Source organism: Dendroctonus ponderosae, unplaced genomic scaffold (assembly GCF_020466585.1).
Source record: "Dendroctonus ponderosae isolate FM_Combo_2020 unplaced genomic scaffold, Dpon_F_20191213v2 Dpon_F_20191213_1, whole genome shotgun sequence".
NCBI lineage: Eukaryota > Metazoa > Arthropoda > Insecta > Coleoptera > Curculionidae > Dendroctonus > Dendroctonus ponderosae.
The window spans coordinates 17,724,016-17,735,223 of record NW_026017110.1 but is presented as its reverse complement, the minus strand read 5'-3'; the positions used below and the strand labels follow the sequence as shown (position 1 = coordinate 17,735,223).

General features: G+C 31.7%; 2 protein-coding genes across 5 annotated transcripts in view; both read left to right on the top strand.

The window, feature by feature from the left end:
• Nucleotides 1-1,498: 1,498 nt before the first annotated feature.
• Nucleotides 1,499-5,753, top strand: LOC125502521 (beta-1,3-glucan-binding protein-like). Of its 2 annotated transcripts, none has more exons than XM_048660958.1 (2): nt 1,499-1,599; nt 4,505-5,753. In XM_048660958.1, exon 2 carries the CDS (start codon nt 4,564-4,566, stop codon nt 5,686-5,688), a length of 1,125 nt encoding a protein of 374 aa, XP_048516915.1. In that variant the 5' UTR covers nt 1,499-1,599; nt 4,505-4,563; the 3' UTR covers nt 5,689-5,753. The 2 variants fall into 2 exon arrangements, with proteins under 2 accessions (XP_048516915.1, XP_048516916.1); XM_048660959.1 differs by having other exon boundaries at nt 1,499-1,815.
• A 4,439-nt stretch (nt 5,754-10,192) lies between these two features.
• Nucleotides 10,193-11,208, top strand: part of LOC109535675 (PHD finger protein 14) — an 11,884-nt gene continuing 10,868 nt past the window's right edge. The window contains exon 1 of one of the 3 annotated variants that reach the window (XM_019901608.2): nt 10,193-10,329. In XM_019901608.2, the coding sequence (XP_019757167.2) occupies nt 10,269-10,329 (61 nt within the window). In that variant the 5' untranslated portion in view covers nt 10,193-10,268. Of the gene's footprint in view, nt 10,330-10,395; nt 10,512-10,635; nt 10,725-11,208 lie in introns of those variants that run through there. The other 2 variants (XM_048660920.1, XM_019901609.2) reach the window with 2 other exon arrangements.

Below are 11,208 nucleotides of genomic sequence, written 5' to 3'. Positions count from 1 at the left end.
TGCATTCTATATAAAATAAATAAATGGGAAAATTGGCGAAAAACTATTTAAAACTCTTGATGCACTGGAATATTCAACTATTCTCTATCATATTAATATTTTATTAAAACTAATTTGATGTTATTCTCCTCTATCCAAGCACCTTATCTCAATTTGTCCATCTTGCTCTCTACTATAAGATTCTAATACTATAAGTGTAATGTTATTGCAATTAAATACACTAAGTAAATTTCCTTTGCTAAAAAGCACGTTAGTTTGTAAATGAGCCTTAAATGTATCATAGTGTTTAACCATGTATTCAATATTAAATGGAACAATTCAAACAAAAATTGATAAAACCAATCAAGAGTTAACGGTTTGGTTTGTTCGGGTAACATTGAATGTATGGTTACATGTTACATAATATTTGATGTAAAATAAATGTTATATTTATATATAGGAAAAGCGTGCCAAATAGTAGGCACACAAGTTGACATTTTATGCGAGATTGTATTTTTGTCCTCTCAATAAGAGTCCTTAAATATCCTCTTATTCAAACACGTTTGTTTTTAGAACGCACATAATATATTACAAATTAACTAAGTATATAAATACTAAAACATTTTACCTGCAATTCTATTTAATTAAAGCGGAATTTCGTTAAGAAAACTGGTCAATTGGACGTTGGAAATTATGTAGCAGCACTGAGTATAATTTCCAAATAACTTGAGCTGAAAATACTTGTTGAATTAGTAGAAAATTCAGCACAGTAAATGGTTCCTCAGTGTAGCTCTTATAATTGAATAAACATATGATTTTGTATATTGCTAATGCTTGCGTTTTATTTAAAACCCTTTATATTAAAAAAATATATTTTACATAAAACGAAGTACATATTTACAATTGTTTCTAAGCCCAGGAATTATATTAAATAAAAATGGATATAAATATACTGTTTAAGCTACATTTGGACATTTTTGACAAAAAATTGAGTACGGATCACACATTACTAACACAAAATAACGAAGATTCACGCGAAAATTGTCAATTTTAAGAACAAGTTATATTTATTTTACCAATTTTAATTTCAGCTTTTTCGGTTTGCTCTTGATCAGAATCAGTTTCCATATAATCGAAACAATGTGTTTCCAGATAGCTCATTAGTCTCGGTTCTTGAAATACTTGCACTATATTTTTTTGCATTTAAGAATTAAAATTAATTTATTTGCTTTCCCTTGGTTGTGGGCGGCAATCATACTAAAATTTCAAATGTGATAAACAATTACATATAGATTTATCTCTATTAAATGTGTTTAGGATGTTTGAGATAAAATTAATAAAAAAATAAAAAGTTTCCAGTTCAGCATATGGTCGGAAAACTCCACTTTCAGAGCAGAACCAGTGCATTTCTATGAAATATATTATCATGCATGTGTGAGCGGTAATTTCGGAAATTTTAATTGGCCAATGTCACTGACATCAATTTTACGATTGTGGGGAATTTCGCAGTTTTAGTTACAAAAAGTTGAGCGGATTTTATTGCACAGCAAGCCGAACTAATGTTCAGTTGTGAAAAACCTTTAGTACCACAGAACACTTCGTCGTTCGTCAATCGTTTTTGTGAGTTTATACTCTATGAAGTGAAAATAATATACAAAAGCTAAATTACTTTCCTTTTCGCAGAAAGTTAACAGAAAATTTCAAAGATTTGTTAATACATTGTGGCTAAATAATTTCTAGTCTGTGTGCGCTCCTTCAAATGCAACTAAATCCTGCACGTATTTTTTTATTATTGTTATTATCCAAACGCGCCAGGTCCCACAAGATGATCAAATGGTAAACTAGTATACATTTTTCCAAAGACAGTGTAAAAAAGTTTAAACGATTTATAAAAATAACTAAAATTATGGTGATTCGCTCAATCAAAATATAGATTTTTTAAGCCTCAAGTAATCAATATAAAAACCAGAATTCAATTACAGAAATGAATGAGGCAAACACATGCTGATAAATTAGAATGTTGTCAATAACGCTTGATCAACGCTTTAAGCTAATTTTCAATAACTAAGGCGAAATATACTTAACTAAATAAAGTATAAAAATAAGTAACAAAACTCTTATCTTATTGTGAGCTAATACCACTGCAAAAAAATTTGCATATTTGTGTGCAGAACGTAATTGAAAATAGAACATAAGAAACATATAAAATTAGAAAATCAACTAAAAATAAATTCGAAATAAAAAATAAGCCTTTCGCTTACGATTGGACGGTGGTCAGTAAAAATTATGCAAAGTATTGTGATCGAGAAAATCCAAATCTAAAAGTAAATAAAATTGTCTTTGTTTTCGTCTGTCTTGTGGTTTGATTACTTGATGGCTTTAAATCAATATTTGATTAAATATGTGGTTTTTGCAAATCTTGAGTCTCAAATGGATGTTTTTGTTTTCCTTGAATTAAAATTTTGGCTAATTAAACCGTTTAAAAAATATTTATAGAACTTATCCAAATCAAACATTATTCAGTTAATGATTGCTTTTTAAAAGTACGTCAATAATATTTCCAAAAGCAGATAAAATGACTTTGGAAAAACTAATGATTCTGTACAGACAAAGTTACCGTCAGTTAACTGAATGTGTTTTTCAAATGTCTCAATTCTAGTGTAATTTGGTTATTTGTATTTATTTTATCTAAATGTATATTTGGTTCTACAGATGAAGACAAAAATTAAAGTTTTTTTCAGTTTTCCTAATTACTTCGCTATTTTGTTTGGACATTTTACAACCTTTTCCATTTTTAAAATAGTTTGTTGACTAGTTATTTAGTAAGTAATGCATGGTTCAAATACAAGCTGTCCTGAGCAAGAACACTCAGTGTCAGTTTCAAATCTACTTGCTTTCATCACATCGTCTTCTTGCAAATGGCAAAACCAAAAATCTACAGTACAGTCATTTTGAATGTGTTATTTGTAAGTTAATGCCAACAGATAAGAACTAATAGGTTCAAAACCGGCCCCAGCAGTGCTTGTAACATAGTTTATAAATTATATTTGAACCAAACTTTCCTCGTGTTTATTGTTGATCGATTAAATTTGGAAAAAATTGAACTTTTGGGTTTCAGGAGATAAAAATAAACTTAAATAATTTTTTTAAATAAAACTTAAATAAATTAAATAAAACTGTTGAATGGCTCTAGAAAGAAGCTCTTAGAAAAATCGGAATGGGAGAAAACCTTCTGAATTCAGTTTGTCACCTTTGATAAAAAGTTAATTCCAATCGAATTTGCATGTTGCCATTAAAGTGAGATGTAAAATTATAGTATTATTTTTGCTTCTTATAAGTTTGATTTGTGAGTCGACCAAATGCTCTAGTCATTTATTACGTTTGATGGCTAATAATTTAACGAGAGAAAATTATAGGTTTCAGATTCTAACATCAACTAGTTGTTGCACTTAATGCAACTTATTCCCTTCTCTTTGTTCCTGTTTTTCAATATTGTATAGTGTAGTTTCAAATAAACGCTCTTTGCAGGAAAGTAAATGATTGTTCTTCGTAGGGCCAATCTCTTAGAGATTGAACTTTCTGCTAAATCCTAATGATTAGTGATGAAATGTTCGATCAAGAAGATATTTTAAATCTTTTGCCGAAATATAAACAAAAAATATACATAAATAAAATAAGCAAAAAATTAACTATTTTTGAAAACACACGATTTAATATACAGTGAGTCCCAGAATTAATGTCTAAATTCATTTAAAATTCAGCGGATTGGTTTTGGGGAAAAGGTCCGAATGGTCAATTTTTATTTGAAATTGCGATTTTTTTATCCAAATTTGTTCTTAATACGGGCTGGTCCATCAAATCCATCCATGGTTTCCAATGGACATTTTTTAGTTTAATTTTGAATTTTCTATTAGATTCTAAGTATGATTCAGGTGCCAAAATATCATATACCAAAACTCAACAGGAGTTAACGAGGCAAAAAAATAATTTACTGCAGAAGAGTTTATTATGCCTTAGATATTAGTCAAGTAGCAAATGGTCCACATTTTGATCATTTGATTTGATTCTTACTCTGTTTCTTAAAGTAAATCGGTCATCTTCAGGACTAGGCAAATTTGTCGCTTGACGGAAAAACGTCGCTATTAATTATTTATGGGTCCAATGGTGAATTTCTCGGCCGGCAGTTGAGTTTAAATGTAACACATGTTACCTGAGTAACTCTTAGAACTCAATGGAGAGTTAAAATTACAATAAAAAGCAGGTGCTTTAATTTGAAAAAATAAGTTGATGTTTCGAACTTATTTTTGGACCTACCAGTATAAATAAATTTGGTATGAAAAATCGCCGGTGACGAGCTTTTTCCCACAAAAAAGTAGTGCGTTGAATTTTAAATGAACTTATCATCTTTTCTATCTCTGGGGCTCGTTGTATATGAGACTAGAAACAATATAGCCAGAACCAATGCACAATTAACAAACCTCTGTATCACAACTTAAAATTATATTTAAGTCCTTATTTTTTTTAGAATTAGAAAAAAAATTTAGAAAAAACAGCCGCTCATCCATCACTTGAGTCATAAAAACAATGAATATTCCAATTATATTTTTGATTTTGATGCTGATGCTGAAAACCCAATCAACCAGAGCGGATTGCGATATACCAAGTGCAACTACCACCAGTGGAACCGTTAGGAAACCATCACAAAAACTCTGTTCCGGAGATTTAATTTTCGAAGATCAATTCGACTCTTTCGATGTTTCGACGTGGCAACATGAAATTACACTGTCTGGCTGTGGAAACGGCGAATTCCAGTATTATCGCAACAGCAGATCAAACAGCTACACTTTAGATGGGAAACTTCACATTAAACCCACTTATTTAGTTGATGATTATGGCCAAGACTTTCTGTGCTCTGGAACTTTAAATATTACTGCTGAGTGTACTAATCCAGACAATAATGGCTGCTTACGAACTGGAACGACTGATAATATCCTAAACCCAATAGAAAGTGCTAGAATTCGCACATTGGAATCATTTTCATTCAAATATGGAACGATAGTAGCCCGAGCGAAAATACCCGCAGGTGATTGGCTTTGGCCGGCCATTTGGCTTCTACCTACTGATTGGAAGTATGGAAGCTGGCCAATATCAGGCGAAATAGATGTTATGGAAAGCCGTGGCAATCGGGATTTAACTGACTCTTCGGGGCGTAATTTGGGATCTCAGCTAGCATTTAGCACACTTCACTGGGGCCCATCGCCAGCTGAAAACAAATTCAGCCAAACCCATTGGGAAAAAAGCAATTCCTCAGGGTTCAACAAAGATTTTCACATCTACAAAGTTGTCTGGAATCCTGAAGGTTTCCAGTTCTACATTGACGAAGAGCTGATTGGCACACTTAACCCGCCAATAGGAGGTTTCTGGGAGTTGGGAAACTTTGAAAATAGCACCAAGCCTAATCCATGGAGTGCTGGAACGAAAATGGCCCCGTTTGATCAACAGTTTCACATAATTATCAATTTAGCCGTTGGCGCTACTGGTTATTTTCCAGATGAAGCCCAGAATATTGGGGGTAAACCCTGGAAAAACCATTCACTTCATCCTATGACCGATTTTTGGAAGGGCAGAAACCAATGGGAGCCCACCTGGAATTTGAACACTGATGATTATCACTTTATTGTGGATTATATTCAAGTTTTTGCGATTTGACTTGTTTATGTATTTTAGTTTGTTAATAATTAAAATTAATTCCTGGGTTTCAGTTATTTATTGTCTCTATTTATCAATTAAAATACGTTTTGGTGTATTTTTCCACCATCATTAGTTTTTCTAAAATAACAGATAGTTAAAAAAAAAATTTCATTAATTTAAGTCACAGTTAATCACAGTTCGCAATTTTTTAAATTAATGAATTTTTTTTTTACTATCTGTTATTTTAGAAAAACTGATGATGGTGGAAAAATACACCGAAACTTATTTTAACTGATAAATAGAGACAATAAATGACTGAAACCCAGGAATTAATTTTGATTTGGAATTGAAACGCAGTCAGGAAAGCATGTACAATTTGTTAATAATAAATCATTTCGTCTCAATTATCGCTTTGTTTTATATTTAAGCGATAATTAAACAGCGTGTAGTAATTGGAATTGGAACAGCTTCTAGTTCCGCCTGATTATCATTGTTTGCAAGTTCAAGCGGCTTTGGCGAAATTATATGGTCTCTATAATTTTTCTATCGCTGGTTTTTTTACACCCGCCGGATTTTTTAAATTGATGATGTGGTTGTTTACGGTTTTACGAGCAAATCGACGGTCGGTCGACATAATCGACCCACAGAGATAACAATTGCGAACACAGTGGAAAAATTTGAAGAGACTGAATCGGTTACTAATATTGTAAGGCCTGTGCATCATACTTTACTTTCCCAAGCGTAAAATGAATAATCTGTAATATGTATAAGAAAGTTTGTCAATTTTTTGCAATAAAACATTGAACTCATAGAAATAGTATTTTTGTAACTGCTAAATATAAAAAAAAAATTGAAAAACCAAAAACCGTATTAATTACGTCAGCAATTGACATCAATTTACCTGTGACATTGTGGCGTTATAATGACGGCAATTTAACGTCAGTCGGGCATTTAATATCCAAAAATTTTACGTCAAAATGACTACAGTCTGCTACCTCTGGGTTCAGCCTTGGATTTTTTTGTGGCGAGCCGTAAAAAAACCAGTTCATGAAAACAAATATGGCCCTTTAATGAATTAAAAAATTCTCGTCGTCTTAAAATTAAGTCAAAATAAAGTTATTACCGATTTTAAGACAGTTGTCAAAATAAATATTGAAGCATATTGTTATTATATGTTACTATGAAAACAATGCTGTATGCCTTAAGCTGGGTTCTCATGAGTCCGGAATGCGGAATGCGGAAAACGTTCCGACCAATCAGAAGTTTGCCGGATGCGTTAGCGCCGCCCATCCGCAGAAGTTCCCAAAATTTTATATTTTCCGCGTGCGGAAGAATGTGAAAACCTAGGTTATCTCCAGTGAAAGGTTATGTTAAGCGGCGTCTATTCGACCGTCTTTCATTTCGATGTCTTTGTTTCCTTCTTTTTAAAACGTACAGAGACAAAAGCAAGTTTAACTTTTGGTTTCAAACGGTCATTTCATGCCCCTCAAAATACTAGCATAAAAAAATGTAGAAAAAATATTATTGTGTTTCGCTTCCCGAAAGACATGCCAACACTGTCGGCGGAATGAGGAAAAATAATATGGATACATGTGAACAGAGATGCCAGGTCTACCGATTTTTCGGTAGATCTACCGATTCGTCAAGGAATCTACCGACCTACCGATACCATGCAGATTTCTACCGAAAAGTAACAATTAAAAGTTAAACAATTTACAGTGGATTACTTAAAATAATATAACATACTCAGAAATCTATTTGACTGTTTTTTAAAAATGAATTACTTACTTTCTGTTCCAATTTCCAACATTGGCACTTTAAAAATCCTAATAATTTCTTACCCGTTTCTGACATCTATTTAGGTGTTAATGTACAGAAAACAATTTTAGAATCCGTAATATCAGAAGAGCAACTGACATGTTTTAAGTTAAGGTGTTTAGATTTTTACATCTGCTGAAGGATGCTCACAAATAATAAAGCGGTACCCACTAAAAGGTATTCCTATAGAAAAATTATGTTTTGTGGATCCGGCAATAGTGAAATCAAGTCCCTACAATCTAATTCTGATGTTGCGATGATAGTTCCATATACCAATAAATAATAGTGAACTATAAGGTCTGAACACAGAATGGCGTCTATTGCGAAATGTCGAAGAAAATCAAAAATTTTCTGAAAATATGGAAATATGGCTATTCATGTTTGCAATTTTAACGAATTTTATTTGTAACTTGCTTCTGCCTCACTCATCAGCCAATGTAGAACGAATATTTTCACAGGTTAATATAATGAAAACTAAGTTGAGAAATAAGTTAAAAACTAGTACAATTTCATCTTTACTTCTACTAAGAGATATATTGGTACCGACAATTGTCATAGTTTTGAAACTGAAGATAAGCTTGTGTTATCTATGAATGATAAAATCGTATATAAGGATAATTTGGAAGACTGAAGAAATATCTTTATTTAAAAGAAAGAAGTGTTTAGTTCGCAAAATTAGTATTAAGAATTTGAATAGCAAAATGTATGATGGAAATTTTATTTATTTTTTGTGTTTATTATTTTATTTTTGTTAACAATGTGGTGTAATGTTTAAAAAAATATACTTATTGACTCTTATGTTTATTTTAGTATTGCTGTAAGTTCATAAAAATTTAAGTTTAAAAAAACGTGCGATTTTATGGAGCCCTTAGTAATGAAAGAAAAATGAAACCGATTTCTTACGATATCTACCGAAAAAGTCGAGCTTATCTACCGAAATTCGATTTTCGGACCTGGCAACGCTGCATGTGAACTGTGTGAATTTTTCCGCGCGTAGTAATAGTAGTAGTAGGCTGCGCGCGCACTTTCCGCACTCCGCAAAGCATTTCCGACCCATGAGAACCAAGTTTTAAACTATTTTCCATGGCTAACGTCGATCAACTACATTAAAAAACTAAACATAATTCGCAGACACCTCATTTTCGAAAAAAACCAAACGATATGACATAGCACTGAAATCGTAATAAAATGCTCTATTTAATAAAGGTATAATCAAATATGGTTTCAATTGAAAAAATACAAGTTGATGTCATATGTCAAAAATAAGAGTTAATTTGTAAAAATGTCTTATGTCAGTTAATTTGCAATGCAATTTCCTAAACCGTTTCTATTTAATGTTTTCCTGTCAGATTAATACTCACTGAACTTGGAGTTATTTAAAAGTCTGTCATAAATTAGTTTTCTTCAAATATCTTTTGACACCTGTCAAATTTTGAAAAAAGAAACGTAATTTCGAGTAGAGCATTCAACACAGAGTGACCAGGTGTGGCGATTTATCGCTAAATTGGCGATTTTTTGCTTATGTTGGCGACAATTTTTTTTACGATTTTGGTTTTGTGATTTTGGAATTTTCTATTAGCCTGATAAAAAATAGCAGTATAAGCTTAAAGATCTAAACGCCGGCATCTGAAGTAAAGAATATATGATTTCAGATGATCGAATAATCGAGAGATGTACCAGCCAAAAGATATGTTTATAAAAAGTAAAGATAAATTCTTTAAATTTGTCTTTAAGGATAAAGATTTATTTCTATGCACATAATATATGCTGTTAGAATTTTAATCCTACTACTGATATGATAATATCGAAATACTGAGAGTAAAGTCAAAGCGATTGACTTAGAGTATGAACAAGAAGAAACTGAAATGTTAGACCTACTTTGAAGAGGTCTGATTTTGATGTTCCTTGCATTAGTATAAGTGAAAATTACTGGATTTGAAAAAAATATATTTCTTATATATTAATATATTTTAGACACACAAGTAAACATATATAATTTCAATTCAACTTGTTCAAAACTAAAGTTCTTGCTTAATTTAAACCCTTCCGCTTTGTTTTTATTGGTTTACCCCGTTTGAATTTACTTGGCTCCATAACTGGCGATTTTTAAGTCTACATTTGGCGACGTTTGTGTCATTTTTGGCGACAGTGCCATTTCTCAGTCTGGTCACCCTGATTCAACACTGTAATTCTTTGTACATTTAAAATTTTTCGTGTCTGCTGTAGATTGCAAAATCCCTGTAGGTCCTAGTCATCGAAAAAACTCACCCTGTATGTAACTAATTCCTGACATTTATTTTCCCATCTTTGGTTTTTTCTTGTTATTGGTATTAAACCTCTATATTCTCTTTTGTGTTCTTGTTCTTTCCTATTTAACCATATGTGATACAACTTTTGCTTTTCTTTTTCCATTTCTTGCAGCTCATAATTTCATCAATAATATTCTTCTCTCTATGGCTCTGCTTTCTTTTATACCTAAGGCCACATTACTTATAAACATTAACAATATTTGAAGCTACTTTAGCTTTAGAATATCTCTTCATCAGGATCCTAAATGAAGCAATGAAACAAATGCTGATAGCAAATACATTTTCATTTTGTCAATATTCCATTTCAATAGTCTGCAGTTTCAAAAAATTCGGACGAGAAGAATTCGGTTCTGTACCCTCCCCAATTCATCTGTCTTTGTTGGGGGACCGGCAGGTAAATTTTCCATAACAATCATTCGTAGTGTGCTGATTTATAGAGATTTTCCGTCATTTACGATATTTTGCAGCATAATGAAGATGCCGACATTATTGGAACAGGCAAAAGATGTGGATTTTATCGTTAAAACAGCCAGTAAGTGTCCATAGACGTTAAAAATGTTTAAAATGTTGAATTATTACTCACTAATCGCCTTAAGCCGGAGCTGTCTGACGCCCAAGCAGTGAGGTTAGGTGATAATAAAATGTCATCAACGTAAACTAAATATGTAATAGTTTTCCTTTATTTTTAATTTATTTCATTAACTATGAGCTCAGGTAAGGAAAGAACAATTAGATTTACTAGTACTTTTTGATCGTCGAGTTTTCTGCTTGAATGGCAGCAGTAGATTGTCTTGCGTAGTCAGTTTTCACACAGCCCTAAACATTAATCAATACCTGCCTAGATTGCTATTAATTGAATCTTTTGTACTTAATTATGAAGAGAATGAGGATTTAATCTGTTAATAAGCCATTTTTATGAAATGCAATGTAAGTTGACAATTGCTTTTAACTTTTCACCCGATTCTTATATACTTAGTTTATTTGCATTTACAATAATCCAGCTTTGTGGAGTAAATAGTCTAATCGTAGAAATATTTATCATAAATTTCCATACGGGGTGCAGATGGTCAAACCACTTTGAAATACCTACATAAGAAACATATTTATTTGATAGCAATTTCGTCAATCAGTTCACAATTTAACCAAACGGGTTCTGGTTATTGGATGATTATTTTAAATGCAAATAAGTGTATTTTAAATGAAAATATTCAACAATTAGAATTAGTTAGTCAATTATAACAAGTTAGTCATAGCATACAACCCAAATTAGCCTGTCTGCTTTCAGTTGATATCCAGTTATAAAGTTATCGTTACAATATATCTATTGTGTATTTTTATAACTTACCTATCTCATCAGTCCTGAATTATAAAAAACCTTCCCAAAAACTTTTTTTAGCTTTCATATTTTATT

Bases quoted from the DNA above. Each gene is read 5' to 3' on its own strand.
- LOC125502521 (XM_048660958.1), top strand. From the start codon at position 4,564: ATGAATATTCCAATTATATTTTTGATTTTGATGCTGATGCTGAAAACC.